The sequence below is a fragment of the Corvus kubaryi genome, unplaced genomic scaffold (genome assembly GCF_017639235.1).
Source record: "Corvus kubaryi isolate FWS band 111438036 unplaced genomic scaffold, C.kubaryi_AGA036_p1.0 37394, whole genome shotgun sequence".
Taxonomy (NCBI): Eukaryota; Metazoa; Chordata; class Aves; order Passeriformes; family Corvidae; genus Corvus; species Corvus kubaryi.
Genome location: NW_024581133.1, coordinates 5,657,894 through 5,681,614, shown reverse-complemented (window position 1 = coordinate 5,681,614; position 23,721 = coordinate 5,657,894). Strand labels below are relative to the sequence as shown.

Sequence of the window (23,721 nt, the reverse complement as noted above, 5' to 3'; positions counted from 1 at the left end):
TAACAGGTTGTGCAGATTATTTTATGATCAATAAATATCCAGGCAGACACTGTGAAATTCCAATCAGAAAAATTTACAACATTAAGGCAGATATTGTATAGCAGGATATAAATAAATAGAAATTGTCAGTCAAATTTCTGGCAGCTGGAGTCTGGTGTCAGTCGCAGTAAATTAAGTGTTACTTCACAAATCATCTTTATAGTTTTTTACAGTATCTGTGCAAAGAGGGGGTTTATTCAGCTTGCAGTGGTAAATATCCTCTGGTTCCTGTGATTTCAGCATGAAGCCTGGAATCAAGGGGAAGCAAGTGACAGCAGTGGATTTTGCTATAATCCTTAGTCTTGCTCCCAAGATTGGAGTCGAGTTTGGGGGCTGAGCAATCCAAGCAGAAACGAGCCAACAACATGACAAGAGACTGGGTCCTTTTAAGGTAAGGGGGGGATTCCTGCGCTGTGGGAGGCCTGGTTGATGTAACTGTGCAGAGACCCACTGACAGGGGACAAGGAGGATGGACTCCTGTTGTGTCTACTGGGATGAAGGGAGCTGTGATTGGTGTAGGCTGTACCTGGAGATAGGTGGGAAGGATGACTCGGATCAGTATGGAGATCTTTATTTACTGCAGTTGGAACAACATTTTACCTACAGATTATTACCTTTTGTCAACAACTCTTTCACTTGCTGGCCTGACCAGCAACATAACATTCCTAAAGCATCATGTGAAGGTTTCTGTACTGTTGGGATGGCTGAAAACTGCATCAGACTTCTATGAATTAAAGCTGAATGTTCAGCATGGAACAAAGAGGAGAGGAGGACCTGCTGGTGGTAGTTTTGTACTTTATTTGAGAAGAGAGAGCTACATAAACTATGTCAGGAGGGTACAGGTCTACACACAGCTTCATCAATCAATAAATGGAGTTGTTAACATAACACTGAGGATATGATACTTTGAAGAAGACATAGACACATGACCAAGGAGTATTTACAGCTCTAACATACAATATATTTATACTTGAGAGAGAGATTCGTGTGCATCTGTGCACACAGGTACCGCTGTGCACACAAGGTGCACGCACGCGCACGCGTAAATAGGTATAAAAGGCTTTAAAAAAAACCTTACGTAATTCAAGAAATGAGTCTGCCTGTCGTTTGCAGCAACTGACTGTTTTCAAGGTGGAAATGGTTCCAGTTTGTGGTGGTCTGGAGTGGAGGTTTCGTTTTGAAATCTCTGTTCTCCATCGGTCATTGGCTGAACCTGAAGCAGGTGCCCGGTGCGTGGAACGCTGGGGTGGGGTGGTGACAGGGGATGTGTGAGGTGAATGACAGGGAGGGCAGTGGAGTTATGGGAAAGAGGGGATGCACAGCCTCTGGGGCTGGGGCAGTAACACGGAGATGAAAAAAATGACCTTTGGTGATGCCATTAAATCATCCTTTATACTAAACATAAATTATCGACACAGTTTTAAAAAAATAATTTTCTGTTTCATTTCAAGGCTGGGGAGAGGGGAAGGGCCAAAGCAGGGCAGGAAGGAAGGGAAGGCTGGGGAGGGTAAATACCTCAGCACTTTAACAGGTCCCTGGACCTCACTGCAAATTCTTAATTTAAAAACTCTACATGTAAGTGTGACTAACGCTGTATCAGTCATCCCCTTCCAGGGTAGCAGCGCGCTCGATGCACACAGTGTGGTGGGTAGGGGACAAGCAGGGACCCCACCTTGGCCAAAACTCAGATCAGAGTTCCTCATCCTCTGAGTTGGAGCCAGTGGAAGTGGGGTGGGCAGGCGATCACAACCTCCTTGCTCTCACCAGATTCTCACTTAAGGGGTAACCTGGCTTGTTCCCAGCAGGGGAAAATGGTGAATTTTGGTTTGAAGAAGGGGAGACTGTGGTTTGGAGAAGGTTGAGAACCATCAATTCAGTTGCAAAATTGCAAATTGGATTCTAAAGATGCAAAAGAAGCCCCAGACTAAGCAAACGTGGATCAGTGCATAGTATAGAAAAAAGTCTGCCGAACAAAAGAAATCAATTCAGCATACATCACCAGAGGATTTGATTTCTGCTCGTGCAGACTTTCTGTGACATTAGCAGAGATTAAAATAAGCTGTTTTAAATAATAGTAACAACACAAATGCCACCAAAATGTCTTTCCTCTGAGCTGTAGCTCCATCCTCCTCTCAGCACCAACTTGCCTGCCACAGAGAGCTGTGGAGCAGCACCTTCTGGGGGCCAAGCCTGCCTGTGCTGTTGAAGGGCAGTTCAGCTGGGAGAAGGAAGAGTTTCCTGGAAATTAAGTCTACCCTTGCAGATTTCTGGGAGGTGCATGGGGGATTTTTGAGGCCAGCACAGGAAATCAGGGTAATTTTTCTGCCTAAGCCATCACACTGCCACTCAAACCACTGATAAACAGCACTGCTTCAACACACAAATCTTGGAGAAATTACCAGAGGCAAGTGCACAGTGCAGCCCCTAAAAACATTCCCAAACACAGCCTGAAGACCCCAAGACAGCCTTCACCCAAGAAAGTTGTGTATCCTCAGTCTTTACCTGGGGAAACCTTGCCTCCTTGCCTGATCCAGAAGATTCAGAGGGAGTTGCAACACTCATGGAAAGCTAAATAAATGTTGATCACTTGCCTGCCCAAAAATACTTCATTTCTCTTGAAATAACTTATGTAAAACAGCACTTCATTAAGACAAGGTGGGGGAGGGGGAGGTAATTTAGTATAGTTATTTATTTATTTTTTGTTCTGCTTTAAGCCTATCTATGTAAAGCTCTCATGCAAAAAATTGCCTTCCAGTTTAGCTGAAAAATTAATGGGCATTTCTGGGAAAAAAAAGAATAGAAAACCTAAAAAAAAAAGTCAATTCTCCTTCACACAAGGAATTAGCTGGTTGTGGGGGTTGAACAGGAGGATTGAGGGGAACTAAAACAATTTAGACTGTTAGTACTGAAACCAGAGCTGTCAGACAGCAAAATAAATGCAGGGAAAGTTATGGTGTTTGTCAGGTTTGAAGCAGAGAATGTGGGCCTGGAAGAAGCCCAGCAGAACTGAAGGTTTGGAGAAACCTTCAGGACTCATTCAGACGGGCACTCATCATTCTGTAGGGGCTCTTTCCTCGCATCTACAGTGTTTCCCCAACCAGGGCTGTCTTCTGCTTCACTGCAGCTCCTATCTGACTTTCACCACCCTCATGATCACTGACCCTTCACCGGGAATCCAGTCCTTAACCATTTCCTTCCTCTCCCTGTGTCCCAGTAGGCTCCTTTGACCCCTCCTCTTAGCATCCTTTGTTCTCTAAGCCCCTTCTTAAATCATCTTTGCCATCCCCTGCAAGCTCATCCTTTCTGCCTTCCAGTCAGCCCTAAGCATCAGAAGTCTGGCCTTAATTCCTCACTTTCAGTATTGCTACTTACGAGTTTTGAAGTCTTGTGTCTCAGACTCTCTCTTGTCTCCCAGTCCTCTCTGTCTCTGAGTGTCCATCCACACGTCCCATTGTAGTAACTTCCAGTCACAGCTGGGGACTGTGTGGGAGGTGGGATACGGAGGAAACTGCTTCTAGAAAGCAGCATATGTTGAGTGGGGGGAGTAACCCAACTTTCTGGCCTACTTTTCCAGCTTTTCTTCTTCACATTAAATTTTTCAGAGATGTAATGAGCCTGCATGCTCCTGCCCAACTGCTTCTCTCCTCGATGAATAGGTCCAGGAGATGTTCAACCCTAATTCGAGGGTTTCTTTTCCTTAGTATGATCCAGGAATACCTGTGGGATGAAATCCCAAATACACTGGCTGAGAAAGATGAGCACTGAGACACTTGCCTTTTTTTCTCTGTGAGATGAGACTGCTTCTGCATTTGGGGCCTTGCCTGGTGCCTGCATGGCTCTTCAACTTTGTCTGACTCTTCAAGGCTGGAGTGAACAGGGCTTTGAGCAACCTGGTCAGATGGAAAATGTCCCTGCCCATGGTAGGGGAGTTGAAACTAGGTGATTTTTAAGGTCTCTTCCAACCAAAACCATTCTATGACTCTGTGATTCTGACAACCCTCCACTACACAGTAATGTAGCTTCTTTTTTTTTCTTTTTTTTTTTTTTTGTGGATTAATGTGAAAATAACTTTCAGTGGCCACAGTGTCATTTATATGTCCCTTACCTGCAATTTTCCAAGAGATTTGTCTGTTTACCCTTTACCAACAGTAAATGTAATTGATGGCTGAAATCTGAATCACATGATGCTTCCAATAAAATAAGGATTCTGTTTCTAAAGGGCTACCAGTGTAATATCTCTCCATTTGTCAAACTGTCCCAATGGACAAGAAGATAAGAACCTTTCACAACCTAAATTAGAGATGGAGCCTTCATAGGTTGAACACCACTGCAGGAAGAAGCAGGGCAGATAGTTTAATTCTGAAGGAAAAAATGGTTCTCTCTTGCATCGGAATGATTGGTTTGTGTTTTAAACCATCCCTCCTCCATCACTTGAAAACAAGACACCAGATAATGATTTCACACTAGAAAAAACATGGGAGGAACGAAAGAAGGGTGAGACGGCAGCTCCCTGGGCAGTGTGGGCATGATTCCCTCCAAAGCGGGGTTCCTTCCTCAAGGGCAGGGTTCCTCCTCCAGCGGCGGCCGGAGCGCCGGGCCGGGACGGGCGCGGGCGGGGCCGCTGTCCGCGGTGCTGATCCGCAGGGACGCGGCTCACGACGTCTGTCCGTCTGCTGAAATCCCCATCTCGCCGAGAGAATGGGCACTGAACTGTTTTAGGTTCCTTGTGAACACTACTTGCACCAATTAGGGGTTGTATTAAAAAAAAAAGAAAGAAAGAAAAAATTAAGAGGAAGGGCACACCGGGCACTTGCTGCTGAAATGTGCTGCGCTAAAAAGTTGTTGTATCATCCAGCAGGATCTGGTCTCTCTCATCCTCTCCCAAATCTGCCTCTTAATTTCAGTTTCCAGGAAGGCCATAAGCCAGGATTTGTTCTGTATCAGCAGGAGAAGGAGAAAAAGGAAATTAAAAGTGAGAGGAGGTTTGTAGGATATAGAGCTGCTCTTGTCCTGGTGGCCGATGTTCTTGGTTGCCAGGGTGAATATTCTGAGTCTTTTCTCATGGACACCAGTGGATTTTCTTGTATTATAAACCAACCACTGTCTTCTCTGATGTAAGGATTGTTAGTTTGTTTTTATTCTCTTGTAGCATTTCTCTTTCTCTCTCCTGCCATTCTGTTCCTAACATCTGTTCAGTGCCTCCCTGTATCTACAGACAGCCCTTACTGACTTCAAAGTTGTGGGTCTTCAATGCCTTCAGCATTTATTCCGGAGTTGCACAAGGAGGTTCAGTTTCACAGGAACAACAATTCAGTCTCTTGCTGGTTTCTATTGTTTCAATCTAGCTACATAAGAATGAGGGTGGACTGGAACAGGTCACAGCCGGAATCAATCCCAACCATCTCTCCAGCAATCAGAACAACCTGCTGGGAGCTGAGTAACAGCTGAATTCTTGGTGAGAGAAATTATAGGCATAAAAACAAAATCAAATATACTCTTGTGCTCATTCAACATTTCAAGGCATATTTATAGGTACTGCTGTATGGCATCTTAAATATTGGAGTGTAAAAAGAAACTGGATTGCTGCTGTTGGGGAAAATAATTTTTCTGTTCTGTCACTTTCACTATCTCTGCCCCTGATGAAAAAGGGAGAGAAAGGCACTGAATTACACACCCATTCAGCCCCTGTCATCACTTCCTTGGGCTGTTTGGATAGCCCTGAGAAGGATCTGTGTGAGATAAGGAGATCTGAAGGTCATCTGAAGGTCATTCCTCAGAACTGGAGTAGGAACAAGAAAGCTGGGCAGGAATCTGCTTAAGAAAAGCTGGGGATTTCTTCCTGTATGAAGCTGGCAATGGCTTAGTAGGTGAACAGATGACTTTGCAGTCTAGGTCCTAGCTGAGTCCCTTCCTTAAGCTGCTCCACTGTACTCTACTGCCCCTGCACCCAAGTCTTGCTGTCACTGGGAGGAAAAGCTGAAATTTTACCACTGATGAAAATCCCTGCTTAAGGGAGAGATTTCCACCTTATTTCTTCACTTTTACTTTCAAGAAGACAATACTTGAGAATTTCTTAGATTTTAAGAGGGAGAATATCCTTCAAAAAAATTCCCAGGATCACTGAAAAATGGATCTCCATTCATTACAGAGAAGTGAGGCAGAGAGCTACAGCTGCCAAGGCTGTACTCGTAATAGTCTGTGAGAAAAAGCACTGAGCAGCTAAGAGTATTTGTCTTGGGAACTGTAGCCATTGAACCTTGGGTGGGAACCAAGCTAAATCAGCAAACTTGCTGTTGGTCCAGGATCAGAATGAGCTAAAACTCCTCTGCCGCATGCCTGAGACTCAATTACTGTGTAATCTCTGTGGCATAGACATCTAGGAACCTCTGTGAGCAGATGGCTGCTGAATGGTGAGAGCAGATGACAGATTCTGGGCAGGGCTAAACCAGAAGACCTCAAATCCTGATTACAAAAGGCAGTTCTTGAGGGTAAATCAAACCAGGCACCTGAGCAGGAGGGAGTCATGCAGCACTGCACAAAGCCAACACACTACCAGACATGGGAGGGCTCTTGTAACAAGCTCCACCTCTCCTTTCCACCTCTTCTCCCCAACACACATTCACACACGCTGCCACATACAGCAAAAAATATCAAGGTTATGTGTTTCCTGAAGTACGGTTGGCTGAATAAACACACTTAGAGAGAGCTCTTTGTAAAACAATAGCAGAATGAGTAACAGCGCATCGCTGCCATGGGAAATAAAAAGAAAAGTAACCCAACTGCAATTCAGCCAGAATCATTTCAAACCCCAAAGGTTGGCCTCTTTTTTTTTTTTCTTTAATGTGTCTGACATTTTATGGCATCAATAATGCAAACAAAGAGGAAATCATATTTGCAGAACACTAATGCACGGATGTCTAAAGCGAAATACAATACTGATTACTTTTTAAATGAAGCCACCAGGTTTTGATGTGCTGTGGTGGTTAAATTGGTCCATCAAATTCCTTCCAAAGCAAATTCCAGTCCAAAGCAAGAGCTTGACCTTTTCTACAACCTTGGGTAGCCTTTTCAGCTGTATTCTGATTGGGGGTAATAAATGTTAGTTTGAAGGAATCTTCCTGATGGGTCGAATTACAGAAATGTCACAATTCCTTCTGAAGATGAGGGGAAACTGAAGATATGTCACCTCTTCACAGGCTGTCCAAAACCTTTGGCAAATATAATGGTAAGCCTACTATGAAGAGCTGTGGATGAGAGGATGGATGGGCTCTGAAAGAGATTTCTAGAAGTACTCTTGAGATTTTGCCCTTAGGGCTAGTGGTTGATCTCTGCAGCACCTGATAGCTTTTCTCTTGCCTAGAACATCCTGCAGACTGCATAGCAATGTCTGAGTAGGAAAATAAGTGCATGAATAAGGAGGTGTGGCAAAAACACACAAAGAAACCTTCCCTTCCTTTTCCATATTTTTTTCCATGCTAGTGGTTTTTTTCACAAAGTGCATCTGAGAGATGCATCTTAAGAACCACAGACAGGATTGTCTCTGGCAGCACAAAAGTGAAGAAGCCGTTGTGGTCCTGTCTGGGAAATCCCACTGCTCAATCTCCTCTTACAGCAAAAGACAGAAGGGCTTGGGTTCAGGCCTGTGCTTTCAACTTATCAGCAGGAGCATTCAGTTCAGGAGACAAGAGACTTCTTTTGCAATGTCCTCTGACTTGCACTGAGTTAACTGTGTGAATTTCTTTAATTCATGCAGTTTTAGTTTGGTAGGCAGTGCTCATTGTGTGCCTGTGTGCTGGTGAGTAGGACTGGATGCCACCATCTCACATCAGCTGGGAGCTTGTCTGCCATTTAGATCACATCTGATCAGAGCTTTGTGTGTGGGGATTGTATGTCTTGGAGTTAATCAGTGCAAGCAGCTAATTGCCATTAGTTAACTAGTGCCTTTTAATTAGGACTGCACTGCTGGCTGGATACATGAAGGGAGCTGTTTTTCACTGGCAAAAATTTCAGCCTTGTGATGTAAATCTCTTTGGGGAATTAAAAGGAAAAAATATAGGCTGGAGCTATTGTCACTTTAGCACGGCAGAAAATCAGTTTCAGCAGAACTGGCCTGGATGAGGTTGGAGTCACGCTTTGCTGGGGTCAAAAATGATAGCAGCTGCTCCCCGACCCTTTCTCCTGTGCAGAAGGGTGGGACACTGTGGGCTTCAGCTGGGATTTACAGGAGATACCCCCCATGCATTACAATGAGCTTTGCTGTAAAATTCACTGCACAGAGGTTAATCTAGATGTCAACACTGCCTGACAGCACTGAAATTACTCCAGGGCAGTGCTCCTTCTGAAGTCTTAATATAACAGTCAATACCATCCTGCCTGCAGGAAATGAAAGTTTTCTGCTTTGTGTGCGGAATCATCCGGCGCCAATTTTCTCACTGTTTGAAGTCCAAACTGTTTGTGGTCTTGGGATTCACCTCACATTAAGACTTTCACTTCATTTAAAAACTCTGCTAGTCAAGTCCTGAGAACTGCAAGGACGGGAGCTGCACAGGGAGAAAAAGAAGAGGGCATGGAGGGAGAAATCTGATCTCACCTACCACACTGAAATCAAACAGCTTCACCTGTGCTCCACACTCTGCAAAGGGAGTGAATGCAGAAACTCAGTTATCTGAGTATCAAGCAGCAAAGACTGGAGAGGCTGGAAGCCAGCAGAGAGGGAGAGAAAGCATGCAAGAAGAGACTTGGACCTCCCAGAGGTATGATTTCTTTAGAGGTATTTCAGCCCTTCCCTGCTGGGACCTTGTCCTAAGCAGCCAGTAGTTCAGCAATTCAACTCCCCCTCAGAACAAAACTGTTCCAGTTTTCAGCAGCGGGATCAGTCAGTTGTGCTGGGAGGGAGAGCAGTTCCTATGGAGGATTCCTGACAGTGTGGGGAAGTGATGGTTAGATTTGTCATGCTTCTTTTCACCTTGCAGAGATGCAAAAATTGTGGGACGTGCAGAAGGGAGGAGGAACCAGTGGTCATTCTTTTAGTCAGAAAAGAGCTGTCAGTTTGTGTCCGTGAGAAACTCAAGCCACCAACATGAAACCAACCTACCAGCTTAACCCTTAGGGAAAGCTGGAATATTTTGTCTTTCCTTCTCTTTGGTCTCTTATCTCTTTCCTCAGCTCAGTTTTTCAAAATTGCAAGCAATAGGACTCCAATCATTTCTCTCAGGGAGTGGTTTCATGGCTCAGTGTTGCATTGGAAAGGAATTAGAGGCACAGGAGAGATGGAATGCTCCTCCATTCCTCCCAGAGCAGCAACTGACATCTCTGCCTGTGTCATTTATGACACTGCCAGCCAGAACAGATGTTTTGAAAACATCTACTTTCTCCAGGCTTGAAACTCAGTATCTCTACTTTCAAGGACAGCAGCAAAGGGAAAAGAATTTTTAGGATTTAGCAGCTGTTTAAACATTAAATGGGTACTGATGTAAGAGACGCCTTGGTGCAGGAGTGGAGAAGGTACCTGAGGGTTAAGCAAGTCTATCCACTCCTGAAAAGCAGTTCTGAGAGGGGAATTTTCTCTTCCTCTATTTTTGGCACTCATTTGGAGACAGCACCATTATGCCAAGGCTCCATGAGCCCACCATCCCTCAGAAAGCCACTGAACGTGAATGGAGAACAAAACTTCTGGGTTGCACCAAGACATGCCTGCGCCTGTGAGTCTCATAGCAGAGGAGCCCTGTAAATGCCCAGATCCTTCCAGCTATCAGAGGAGCCACCACAGCGTGGAATCACAGCCAGAATCTCCTTTATTCCCCTTGCTTATTCTCATCATTGCCTTACAGCCAGAGAACACACCTAGAGCTGTTACGAAAACATTGGGTAGAAGCCATGGCTGTAGTGCTTCAGCTGATTCCTGGCCAGATCAGGAAAGGATGTAGATACTCCCCGGGGAGGGAGGAAATTAGAAAGATTTAAAAAAAAACTTCTTAAGATGCTGAACAAAATAGTGTCTTCACACAGACTGAATGCTGATCGGGTGTTCAGAACTACCTCTGGGTTTGGGTGCTTGTGGTGACCATGTCTGCATTCTTCAGCCCATATTCTGAGCTCAAGGAAACCTATACATCCGAGTTCTGGGAAATAAGAGCCTTTCCCAAGAAAGGAAACAGCTCATATAGTATTATACTTCTCTCTGTGCCCCTGAAAAAGCATAACTTTTCAGACCTTCTTTTAGTTGCATTTTCTTATAGGAAAAAAAAATCATAGAAAAGCACAAAACCTAGTGATTTTGTTTTGCACCTGCATAAATGGTCCCCTGATTTTATTGGTTTCTGCCTCCTTTTCAAACCAGTATGTGCCCAGCTTCATAGCTAACTTTTCCTGGAGCTGCAGCATGTTGCTATTTTCTTTTGGTTTTGCTTGTATCCATTGTGCTCCTTAAAATTCTACACCACACCCCCCAAATCTGTCTTGATTTCCCAACCCAAGATACTCAGTTGTCTTCTAAAACCAGCCTTTCCCTTTCCTTGGCTCTTTTATTCCTCCACATATTTTCTCACCTTTTTCCACCCACTCCTGGGGACAAGCAAACAGCTCAAAGCTAACGATGTCTCTCAAGCAAACAGCCTCTTTAAAGGCATTCCACAGTTTTCATATTTGTCTGGGCAGCACAGTTCCCAGAGTCAGCTGCCTGCAATTCAACACCCTGAAGACCCAAGCATGGGCCTGAAATGAAGCAGCTCAGACTTTTTCACCCCCAGAATCCATGCATTGAGGGATATCTAAATAGACCAGATGGACAAGTTTTGCAGGAGACAGAATGGACTTTCAGTCTGGCAGATCTCTGCGTCTCTTCCCTTTGCTACGTTTCGGCTTCTGTCTTGCAACCTGACAGACTGGGGTGGAAGGAAAAATAATGGCAGGAGAACACAAATCAGGTCACTGATGGGACCCTGAGGCTGGAGCCACATTCACTGCCTGCCGTTTGTAGCCCTGGCAATGCACCAAAATAGCACCTTCACCTCCAAGAAAGCATCATTTGGTGACACCCTTGGGTGATTGAGTTGGTACCAATAATTTTAATTTTTAGGGAGCAGCATGCAGCTGGGACAGGAAAGACCCTATGGCCCCTTCTCAGCTGTGCTCTGTCTGGTGCTCCTTCCATCTCCCTTTCACAAGTCCCTTGAGAAAACTGCAGATGGAAGGGGCTGGGTGAGGGGAAGGTCTGTCTGGATGTCCTGGGAATTTGGCCTGCCTCAGAGCAGGGTGAGACCTGGGGGTGTTCCCAGGCAGCAGGGATAGCTCTCTGCTCTAAATAGAGGCAGGGCATAGGGAAGTATCTCTCCTACAAATAAAGAAACATGAGCTCATTTCTCTTTGGCTCCAAACACTCAGATGTCGATACTCCGTGAGAGTTTCCCCCAAAATCTGCTTTTCTTCCCCTCACACATAGCCCCATTGCAGAGCCCTTCTTCCTACAGGGAAGATCACCAGTCCATGCTCATGGGAAGCTCTCTTCTGCTCCAGGAAAGTGCTTCTGGAAATGAGGTCTCAGGGTGTTCACCAGGAATGCAGCACAGCTGCTTTCCCTCTTCCCCTCCAAAACAGTCATGCCAAAAAGGGATGCAGCAGTTTCTCTCATGTCTTTGAGCACAAAGCAATCTTCTCCTTGCCCCCAGCAAACCTCCACTCAACAATGACAGGCTGAGGGGGCCAGAGCAGATGTCACACCACAGAACTGCAGCTTATCCAGCTCTTCTGAGCAACAGTTCACAATTAACTCTGACAGCAGGACCTTTCTCCAAGGCAGTCACCACATGTGGTGGGGCTAAGAGCAAAGCAGCCAGAGCCTGAGCATTGGTCTCAGCCACTTCCCATCTTCTGGGGACCCATAAACTCTCCTCAGAGACCACCTAAGCCTAAACATGCAGCATCGAGGCTCAGTGTCACCCTCAGCTCCTGAGCTCACCTCGTTGTTGTGACTGTACAAAGAGGTGGTGAAAGGGACAGGGTGGTGGTGCTGGGGAGGAGGGGAAGGAGGAAAGAAGTGAGGAAGGGAGGATGTATCTGCTGTGCAGAATGGTGACAAGGGAATCTCATCAGCTGGGAACAGAGTGTCTGCAGGTGACTTGATAGTGTAAAAGCCCACAACATTGGCCAAAACAGAAATGAGAGCGCGAGAGTGAGAGAGAGGAGTGGACAAAGTTGTGGCCTTGCATAACCTGGCACAGTGCCTGGGAGCCACAAGAGCAAGAAGCCACTTGGGGTAGGAGATAGGCAGACCCAGGAGAGGGTTTTCTTCTGGAAATGCTGGGCAATTAATAGCCATTGCTTGTTCTCTCCCTGTGCAGAATCTCCAATCCTTTCAGCCAAAGCAGCCTGCACAAAAAGAGAGCCAGGCTGGGGCTAGCAACCTTTTAACCAGCCTTTTCCCCTTTCAAAGGTGGACCTAAGTAAGCAGGATATCCTCTCCCAAAAGAGCCAGGTCCTGCTGTGGAGAGGTGGTGTGGTACAGTGCTCCTGTGTGTGCACTCCCGGTGCTGGTCCACGCCCTTGGCTGTGACCACACCATCAGTGGTGATGCTGTGAGCAGCTGGGGCCTGTTCAATGGCAGTCTGTCCCACTGGCATCAGTCTGTCCCACTAGCTCAGATCTCTCTTACAGGCAGAGGAAAGTTATGTTCTTACTCCCATGTGTCTACTGCTGCCCATCATCTGCCACCCCAGGCTCATACTGCTCATTACACAGGCACAGAATAAACCCACGGCTGCTGTTGCCCCCACAATCCTCCTTATGTCAGTGTCCCCTGCCTCTGTCTGAAACCATCAGCCAGGTCATGCCAGTGCCATGAATGAGAGGTATTGATTGTCAGGGGACATGGGGGATGGGGAGAGGAGGCAAGATCTTCCCTTTCAGTGCAAGCCACAACCAGAGTCACCTATCTCCCCTCGCATCCTGGACATGAATATTACTCTGGCCATGGGGAAGGAGCTAAGATCCCTTCTCTGTCTCCTCTTCCCCCATCTGCATTGCCTTCCATGAGTGCCACATCCGAGCAAGCTATTTTTGTGCTGGCAGTTGTTGCCTTCTCAAAATTGCCTTGACAATGCCTGTGCCGCCCGTTCCCTGCCTCCTGAGAGCAGCTGCCAAGCTGAGGTTCCCCCTCATCCTCCATTATCCGTGTGAAAAAAAGGCCCAGAAAGGTTTTGTATTCTCAGCCCAGTGTGGACAGGCAGGATTCAGTGTCTGACTCAACGTTTCCCCAGGTCGGGATTATTTTCCACTCCGGGGAGATCGGCCATAGTGAGGATGATGCTGTCTCTCCCTCCCTGTCCCCACCACCCCCTGTTGCTGCCTGCCAGGCCTTTCTCCTCATTGAGATGCAAGGCTGGCCGCTGCGGCCATCCGCTGAGCCGTCTGCTCCTGAAGGCACCTTCCCCTCCTTCCCCCCTCCTCCCGGGGCTGCCTGTGGAGCTATTCTTCAGCCTCTGCATTTCACAACAGCTCAAAGGCAGATGCATCAATCCTTTCAGGGGATGGGGACGTGAGGAGAATGGCAAGGGAGCTGCAGGCAGGTGTTGGTAGGTTCCCAGCCATCTCACAAGCCTGGTCCCCCTCCCTGTCCCCCGCTGGCTTGTGCCTGAGGATTGGACTGAGGCATGGGGCAGGAATGGGGAAAGGGAGAGGATGGGGAGGAAGAGCACTGGGATATGCTGACCCCACAGACATGCCCAGCAGGGTTGCAGGCGTGTTCCCAGCTGTCTGCACCCTGTAGCCTTTCCCCCATGCGGGGAGCAAGGATCCAACCCTGCTCACCAGAAGTTTATACCGGGGGCCAATTTGGCCCTGAGGGAGGCAGAACAACCCCGTGGCCACTAACAGCCATAAGGGTGGGGAGGAGTGGGGTTGTTCCCCCCAAGGTGACGCCTGCGCTGGGTGCCCTGGGTGAGCAGCACTCCTGTCTCACACACTGGAATGGGTTGGGGATGATTCAGGACCGGGTCCCCAGGACCCCCCCTCGACTCCCACGCGCAGCCACTTTGGTCCCGCTGCTCTCCCAGCACTGGCAGCAGCCGGCACAGGGGCAGAGGGAGGGCTGGGGCAGGAGCCTGCAGTCTGCGGGAGGGCGGCTGCTGCCCGGTGTGTGTTTTACCCGTAGGTGCCACAATCCTTTGACTGTGTGTTCGAAAGCCTTGAGTCTATACATTTAAGAATCAGCAAATTAGAAAAATTGTCCTGAAATGTTGGAGGGAGGAAAAAGGCAGGAAGGCAGAGAGGGATGAGGAGGGACTGAGAGGAAGGGAGGGAAGGGGTTGGTAAAAGAGAGTTCATCCAGGGGCACTGCCCTGGCTTTGTGCCCATCACCTGCGGGCTGGCAAGGAGGGAGGGAGGCAAGGACGAAAAGGGAGGACTGATATCACACATTCAGTGCATATCATACAACCAGGGCAAGGCTTTCTTCCTGGGGCTCCTACCCAGGATGGCATTGCTGCCATAGCCAGTCTAGAGCCCTGCCCAGCAGCCCGAACCATACTCACAGCAGGGTTACAAATCACTGCTTGAATGCTCGGGGGAAAGAGACCTTCTCCTTTCTTTCTCTTTTTTTTTTTTTTCTTTTTAATTATATATATATTTTTAAGTACTTTTTCTCCCTTTTTTGTTTCTTTTTTTTTTTTTATATATATATATATATATATAGTCTCACAATTTTCTGTAACAGCAGCTTCTTTCTGTATTGGTGTGGAAGTTATATATAGAGAGAGATCTATAAATATATATAAGCCAAACTGCCTTACAGGTTGTTGTTCTTGGTGGGATTTTTGACGGTTTGCTTTTCGTTTTGCTTTTTTTTTTGTTTTCAGTGTTGTATGTGTAGCAGGCACTTGAGTTTATATGAAGATGTTTGCTTGGGAGCTGAGGGGCAAAGGGGTTGGGAGGGGGAGAGAGAGGGAAGGACGGGAGGAAGGAGCAGGGACTTCCAACAAGTGGCCACTGCTAGCCAAGGATGTCCAGGTAGATTGGTGTGGCCTTGCCCAGAGCGTGAAGGATCTTGTAGATCTCCTTGATGTTGAGCCGTTGCTGAGGTTCTCTCTGCCAGCAGCCCAACATGATGTCATAAACCTCCTTGGGGCAAACTCGGGGCCTTTCCAAAACTCGGCCTTGGGTAATGCACTCAATGACCTAGAAGAAAGAAAGAAAAGGAACACTGAACACCAGCTGGGCAGTCTATGGAGGATGTCCCATCCCTGCTACTGCTTGGCTGATGTGGCAACATTTAGTGAATGGGAGCACTGAGAAGCCAAATCTCAGATCTGCAGATCCTCAATGCTCACCTGTTCGTTGCTAATGATAATTTTACCATAAAAAGTTTCTCTCCAGCTACGGTTTTCCAGATCCCAAAACCTTCCCTGTATGACACCTACCTGCCTCAATGCACTCTCCAAAGAGGAGGTCACAAGCAAATGAAATAGATTTTAATTTATGATGTCAGTTTTTCCTGCTAAATGAAGAAGGAAAAAAAGCCTCTTAAAATCCCCGAAGTAAAGTAATATTTTGCACAGCTGAAATTATATTTTTCTTGTCTGAAAACCAAGAGTCCTTTCCATTGCGAAGCCCAGGAGAGGTTTATAAGGAAGAGTTCAGAGCATCTTTTCCTACATATTTCTCCAAGGTCAGATTTGCCTCCTTCTGATATAGAAAAGCAACTAAAAGAATGAAATCTCATGTCAAATCACATCTGTGATGGAGAAAAATAAATTACAATGCTATCACTCTCTTTTGGGTCAGATCTGTGCTGCTAATGAGAAAAATGTGAGGTCCTGGATAACAGCAAAGTCTCTTCGGAGGGATGCCATTGGAAAAGACTCCCCTAAGGGTCTCTTTGTGTATTGTTTACTGGAGGAATGAATAAAAAGGAAAGGGAAATATGACTTTCCAGAGAGCAGCTATTGCTGCCTGGCCTCCTTGGTTGGGGTTGATGAGTCCCAGCATCACAGCGTGCAAGTGGCCTGCCACGCTCTGCAGATAAACACCGGTCCCAAGCAGTGTGTTGAGGGAAGCCACCCAGCAAGAGGTGTTTGGAGTTTATCATTTATGAATAGCAATGGTCCCAGCAGGCAGCTCAAGGGATACTTATCACTTTGCTGTTTGCATATAAATACAGAGGGGAGAGATTAGGGCCTGCTGAAAGCAAGGGGAGGAAGACACAGCAGGCAGAGAGCATTGCCACTGAGCTGCTGGCTGCTGACTGGGGGGAGGAGGTGAGTTATGGTTTCTAACATAACTGGGCATGCACAGGAGCCCTGTGCTGGGCCCTTTCTCTCCAGGGTGAAGGAAAGGCACTGAGAGAACTTAATGGACTGGCTGAGTGGTGTCCTGCCTCGTTCCTCTGCTCACAGAGGGTTTCTCCCAGCCTTGGAAAAACCTGCTGAAAATGCTGTGGGGGTATAAGGCCATGCAGGTGGCACAGCAGGGAGTGGGCATCCCAGACTGACCAACGCTAACCCCAGCACAAGCTCATTGACCTTCTCTCCATGGGTTCTGCCTCTCCATGGGGCTCTGGCACTGCTTCTGGGCTGCCACAGGGACTCGCTGTGATGCCACGCCATCCAGGAGCTGGTGGAGGTGTCAGTCCTCTGCAGCCACACAGGTTCTTCCCATCCCTCCACAAATTGTGAAAAATGAGCCAGGTGAGAGCTCATGTGGCTCCCTCCCACCAGGACACTGTGGTCAGCAGTCAGAAAGCAGTGGATACACCAATAGGAAAGGGAAGGATGAGATTTTATCCCAGGGATGGTAGCAAACCAATACAGCCACATCTGTTCAGATTTTAAACAGCTCTCCCCCCATGATTAAGGGTGGCTATTCTCAGCCCTACTGCCCTGCAAAGGAAACTGAGGCAGAAGGCACGGACAAAGCTGAGCTGTCACACTCCAGCATGCCCATTGCCCATGTTCAAGCTCCATGTGCTCATTTGTGTGTGTTTGTATTTACCCTCGCAGGGAAATGCAAGAGCAGCTCATTAAATAGCGTGACAAATAACTTCTGTCGCTGTCGGTTCCATTGTTTGTGCCTCTAAAATGTTTGCGTGTGCTACTTTGGGATATACGGTCAGGCCCCATTGAGCACACGAATGGGCAAGTATTAGAGCTGTAAAGCAACACCTTGGATTTGCCATCTCTGCAACTCACTTAATTAAGGGATCTGTATCCAGAAAGCAGAAAATGCACATTTTTCATTACAAAAGGTGAAATTTCTGAAATCCATTAGATACACAGTAGGATAAAAATGTTCAAGGTTCCCACACACTGCTATGTCAATGCATCTTTTTCCTCTTCTATAATACCTCCTGCTATTCCAAGCAAAAATCTTCCAATGATTTTCTGCTGATGTGCCTCAAACCTCAGCAGTGACACCCTGCTAATCCCAGCCAGCCTTCCCTCAACATTTTTACAGTGCAGCCCTGTCCTGGTGGGCTGCAAATTTTGCTAGTCAAAGAAATAAAAAGGGCAAACAAGCTCCATGGGTTCCACCCTCAGTGAACTGGGGAAAACCATGTCATAGATGTCCCAATGGCAAAAACCCCAAGGAAATGTGCCACAAGCAATACATCAGGCTTAAAACAATTTCTCACAAGCTGGCAGCTGCAGTAAGAACTTCAGCTACAAAATGAGAAAGCAAGGGAAATTCAAGGCATGACTTAGATCCCAGCAGTAATTTGGGTATCCCCAGTTCTGGCAGCACCCCGAGAGTTTATGAGATACGACAGATACGTCAGGAACTTAGCAGCAAGGGGCTGAGGATTAGCCAGTACGTGGCTTTGGCAGAGCTCTTTGATTCCTGCAGGTCTCAGTTTTCCCATCTCTTAAACTGAGATAATGACACTTATCCTATGGCTTCACCAAGGGAGGGCCAAGGAGGGGACCATCCATGTATAAACTGCTTTGCAAACAACCTGGGGAGGAGAGATGGCAAAAAGTACAGTGTCCAGCTGAGGTGTCTCAGCACTGTTGTACCTCTGTGTTTGAGAGCTGGAACCAGGGCTGCTTCCCATACGTGAAGATCTCCCAGAGGATCACCCCGAAGCTCCAGACGTCACTCTCTGTTGTGAATTTCCTGTACATGATGCTCTCTGGGGGCATCCAGCGGATAGGCAGCATGGTGTGTCCCCCAACCTGGGTGAGGACAAAGGCACAAGGAAATCTGAGTGGTGAGAGTCCTGAGGAACAGGGTCACAGAATCAGACCATTGAGTCAAACTCCTGGCCCAATGCAGGACACCCCAATAATCACACAACATGCCTGAGAGCATTTTCCAAACACTCCTTGAGCTCTGCCAGGCTTGGAGCTGTGAGCACTTCCCTGGGGAGCCTGTTCTGGTGCCTGAACACCCCATGTCATGTCAGCCCCGACATGATGTGGACAAACTCAGGGCCTCCCTGTGAACTACAGCAACAAGGAGCTGTTTCAAAAAGCTGGGCTGGCTCCTGCCCCAGCTACCTCTCATGGGCTTACCCACCAATCCCACCTGGTTAACACGACGCATCGGGAGTGAGATGTATTAAAATAAATTATGTCCTCTCCACCCAAAATGGGCTTGTAAGGAAATCAAATGCAAAATGCCAAGAACATACTCCAGCCCTACAGTCTGGTGAACCTGGACACAGAGCAAGAGTGGTCAGCAAAGCATTTCAGGGCCTCAGTACTCCAAGGCACCCACCAGAAAGAGAGCATGAGGGCTGTCCCTCTTCAGAAAGGTTCTCTAAAATCCATGCACAGGCATCTGTGCATCACCCAGTTGCATGAAAGGTTTTGTGCTCAGAAAACTGTGCTACCGACCTTTTCAGAGAGTGCTTTCATTATGTAAATAACTGCAGGACCACCCTGCAAAAGGTGGTCTGTTGGTAAAGAACAGGCTCTTACAGGCAGGGATATGCCCATCGTTTAATGGATTTAACGTTGGAGAGTTTGGAACTAGAAGAGCCCACGGGTGTATAAAACTGGGGCATGCCAAGGCAGGGAAGGGCAGTTCCTCAGGTAAGAGCCAGCCCTTCTGTAGGGCCCATGAATCCAGCAGGTACACAGGAGGCTTGCAGAATACATGCAAACAGTTCCAAAGCAGAAGGATTTATCTTCACATTCACTAGAGATTCCTAAACTAGTTTCTCTGAGCAGGACAAGTTTTTCTCTGTGCTGTCCTTCTGCACAAGAAGCTCCATCTGTGGGGAAACAGCTAATTGCTACGACCAACCAGTGCTGGAAGCAGCAGGGCTGCAAGTCTCCATTCTTGTTTCTGTTGGTGCTACAGTGTCCGAGGCTTTAGTGGTGATGAGAAAAGTGCTTCTGTGGAGCTGCTTGGAAGACTGCTTGTCTCATTAGGGACACCAAAAAAGCAGTGCTAATAACTTTGTAGCACTGCAGCTGAATCAAACAGGCAGAAATCTCTCTGGTCCTACAAAGGATGAGGAAAGAAGGTATCTGCTGTCTGGGTTTCCAGCACATGTGTGGCTATTCCAAGTAATGAGATTGTTGTGCTCGCTCGGATGAAAACATTTCTTGTACAAACAAAAGCTCTCCTCTGAGCTGCCAGTTTTTCCACACGTTTCTTTGACTGATTAAAGCAGAACTTTAAAGTGGGGGGAAGGGTCAGTACAGGGACACTGCAGCACTTGGAAGCAAGAGGGAGGTGTGTTGGAATAGGGTGTGAAAGGGGTAGGATGCTCAGCTGGCTTTCTGCATGGAGGGGCTCAGATTTCTGTAGGATTTGGCAGAATTTAAGCTCAGGTTTGCGATGTTGCACTCAGAGGGCTGCAGACCAGCCCTTTTCCTTACTCTGAAACAGACCCTCCCTCAAAAAAGAGGAGTTTTAAAAGCCTCAGGAAGATCTTTCTTTCTTAAGTGCAGATGCTTGAAGATAAAAAGCTCATTGCGGCTCCACACCTCCTGTTTAGAGGCAGCTTGGCTGGCGTGTTCTCAGCTTGCTGCTCTGAACTCCCAAGAATGTTCTGCTGTAATGGAAATGGAAATATGCTTTTCTTTGTTTGTTCCTTCGAAACCCTGGCTGCAAATTTAGCTCTTCCCTGCATTCCCAGCTTTTACAAGTTGCTTCCCCTTCTTGAAAAGGGCTCTGAGGAAACATTATAAGCAGAACAGGACATATATCAAACTTGATTGTTGCAAAAACTGCTTTGTGCTAATGCTTATTTTATTCTCCTTTAAGTAGCACTAACTCTTCAGTTTTCCAGCAATCTCAAAATGATTACTTGTTGAAAAGCTCTCTGCATTTGCAATATCCTGAATCTTGCAGGATCATTTGTGATTACAGGTAGTACAATGTACCAAGCACAGATAACTCCCTTTTGAACAGGTCTTAGAGCAGTTCAGAAGGTGTGAACCAGGCCCTCAGCCTACACAGACAGTGCTACAGCAGCACTGCTCAAATGGGAGGGCCCTGATTTACACCACTTGAGGATCTTGCCCTGAAAGCAGAGCAGAGAAGCCAGGAGTGCCATCTCAGTTCTAATGACCGACAATAAAGTCAAAGTCTTTGGTCTCCTCTAGACACACCCTGGTGAAGTTCTGCCAGCAAAATGACATACGCAGTCAGGAGCTGTCCCAAGGATGTGACAACACAACCTTGGCTTAGCTCATAGGTTGAAGTTCAAGAGCAGCCAAAGCATCTCTCCCAGCCATGTGAGACACAGCTTCTACTACAAATTAATCTGGTAATAATTAATAATCAAATTAATTTGGGGAAGAAAAACCAAACAAGCAATGCCCAGAAATTTGTGCATCCCAAAACACTGCCCAGCTATGCTCAGAGATGAGAAGGTGCTCCTTGCAGGGGCATCTCCAACAGAGTGCCACATTTTTGAGAGCAAATGTTAAGCCTTGCACTTACCAGCCATAAGCAGAACAGGCATCAATTAAACTCTACCATAAACCCACTCCAATGTCTAACCTTGCACATAAGGCTGGCTATTACGCTATAAAGAATTGCCTTTGACTATCCCTCACTGCTTCCCTTGCAAACTGATTAGGATTAAAATTCCCATTTCACAGATGAGAAAACAGATGCAGGAAGGCAGGGAAAGGCCCTGCTCCGAAGCTGTGCAGTAAGTGAACACCAAGCCAGGTCCTCCCGGTCTGCAGTCAGCCATACCCTGTTATTTGATGATGTAGCAAAATGATTTAGAGCTGAGCACAGAGGGATTGTGCTACTGATGCCACAGGAAGCAGAGTGTGTCCAGGGTGACAGAAATCCTTTGCATAATGTGTAGTGACTGTGAGTTGTGTTCTGCCCCTGTAGACTGACACGTGATTCCCACAGCTACATACTTGTTTTACAGGACCAGCCATTGCCAGAAGCATAAAAGCAAAATGATGCTATTAAATCAGGCTGAAAAAAAAGATGCTGTTTTCTTCTTTTGCAAAGCCAGCTTACAAGGCATATCCTTGGCTTTGGAAAGAATCATTATCATGCCTTTAGGGAGAAGGTGAAAGTTTATTTCAGCCTCTGCTTGCTCAGAGCTGGGTCTAGCAGGTTTCAGAAATAAGTGACCACACAGGACTGGTGTTTGTTAGGAGCATGCTGCTTCTGAGACTTCTCTAAAACAGCCATGTCATCTTCACACACCATCCTCTCCACTTCCCTTGGGAGCTAGGGATGGGAGAGCCCAGCTATCAGGTAGGCTCACCTTCCCCAAGGGTAAAATGTCCTGAAGCAGTGGCATTACAGCATCTTCCCTGGAGGCACTCCACAGCTTGGAAGAGGGCTTTGCTTGCAAGCAAATAAGACAAGTAAATCCTCTTCTGCTCCTCTCTGTAAATCCTATGATGCCGCCAAGCTCGACCTTTTGCCTTGTTATTTTAATGCTTCACAGACCTGCAGACTGGTCTCTTTATCCCATTGCCATGGCTGTCTAGCTTTGTTTGACATTTTTAGCTAACTTTCTCTCCCTAGATCAACTCCCCATGCCCACACTGACATGTTATTCCCACTGCTCTGCTCTCTCTGTTCACAGTGCTGTCCTGGTAATAAATAGAGCAATCAGTGCACATCCTCTGAGCAGCCAAAGTTTTCTTCCTCTCCATTTCAAGATCGCAGTATCACCTACTCAATTCCATCCCTTTCTAGTGGATGCTCCCAAGGGCATGCCCTGATCCACAGCCCCGTGTTTCTGATACTCCAGGGCACCTGGCCCCTGCTCTGAAACTTCATTTCAAATCCAAGCCCATGGACTTGCAAGATATCCAGCCACTCCCTCTGAGCAGCATATTGCTGGATTAGATATGAACCTCGAGGAGCTGGGGGAGGTTCATGAAAGGCCAGCATTAATGGCCATTAGGGAGAGAGATAATTACTTAATGCTAGTACAGCACTTTGAGGATGTAAAGCTATATAAATGCTATGTACAAGTAGTATTATAAGGCTTGAGGTTGGTCTGCTACCAAGGAAAGCTGGTGTCTGGGGGAAAAGTTCTCCTTGTCCCAGCTTTCTGAATGACATCCAGCTGATTAGTAAGGAAAAAAGATGACATGTTATCCCCCGGTGAGGCTGACAGTACAGCAGCAGGTAGTGTTCAGCAAAGACTGTGCAATAAATCCACAGTTTGGGCCACCAGCAGAGAAAACCTGGAAATCAAAGCCAGAGTAGGGCTGAAAGAACCTCATGCAGATTTAGGACTGGTGGGAATGCAGATGCCAGCACGTTAAAGGCAGCTTTTGGTGGGAAGCGCTGTTTTTCCCCTTCCCAGCTCACATACCATCACCAGGGCTGTAGCCCAAAGCAGCATTCAAAGGGAAAATACTGAGCCATTTTCTCTACACCCACAGCTGGAAGGTGCCTCCATGGATCTCAGCTCAGAATGGGATTTGGTCTCCAGCATGCTCTTAGTCTGTGTCTTATTTTTCTTTTTGTGCAGTTTCCTTTGCAAGGATGAAATAAAAAACAAAACAAACAAAACAAAAAAAGCCCACAGTGCTTTTGTTTTCCTTGCTTTTGACATTTGCTTTCCAAGGTCATTTGACACCTTTCCTCCTGCTTCTGGCATACTTGATGGAGCCTCTGCTCCTGCTTCTGCTTCAGGAAGATCACAAGATCCACTGTAGGTGTCTTCGTATCATGCAGCATTTGAACTTCCCACTTTTGTGCAGGAAGCAGAGACATTTGAGTTTGTACAGAGTCCCAGAGCAGTAGTGGAGACCTTGGCACCATTCCTCTCCAGGAAATCCCACTCCATGCTCAATGCACTCAATCTAGTGATAAGACACACATTCTCCGTTCCTGCTGCTGTAGGTAGGGGTGACCTGGGATCTTCTTTCATTGCAGACCTGGATGCCATCCCAGGCCGGACCACACCAAATCATATGTCCTTTAGAGCTCTAGGAGCTGGCTGATCCAGCTCTGAGCCTTCCCCCAGCAGCCAGCTGTAAGTCTCCATCAGGACATGCTGATTCCTGCTGCGGGCAGGATGTGTTGTTAATTCAGCAGCTCTGGACAGCCTTGTATGAGTAAGAGCCACAGGTGTCTCTCAGGGTCATCTGAGAGGATGTAAGGGCAAGAAAAAAAAGCAATGAAAGCAAGAAGGAGGAAAAGCTGCTCTGTTTGGCTAGCTTGAGCTCTTGGAGAACAACAAACAACACTGCTGTAGATTGTGCCTTCGTGAGTCAATGTTTGTCAGTTCAGGTTGGGGCA

General features: G+C 46.9%; 1 protein-coding gene across 2 annotated transcripts in view; it reads right to left on the bottom strand.

The window, feature by feature from the left end:
• Positions 1–817: 817 nt before the first annotated feature.
• The window catches only part of NTRK3 (neurotrophic receptor tyrosine kinase 3), a 219,303-nt gene continuing 196,399 nt past the window's right edge, over positions 818–23,721 (bottom strand). For both annotated transcript variants that reach the window (XM_042039738.1, XM_042039739.1), the window contains 2 exons: positions 18,042–18,200; positions 818–15,207 (listed from right to left, as the gene is read on the bottom strand). In XM_042039738.1, the coding sequence (XP_041895672.1) occupies positions 15,022–15,207; positions 18,042–18,200 (345 nt within the window). In that variant the 3' untranslated portion in view covers positions 818–15,021. The remainder of the gene's footprint in view (positions 15,208–18,041; positions 18,201–23,721) is intronic.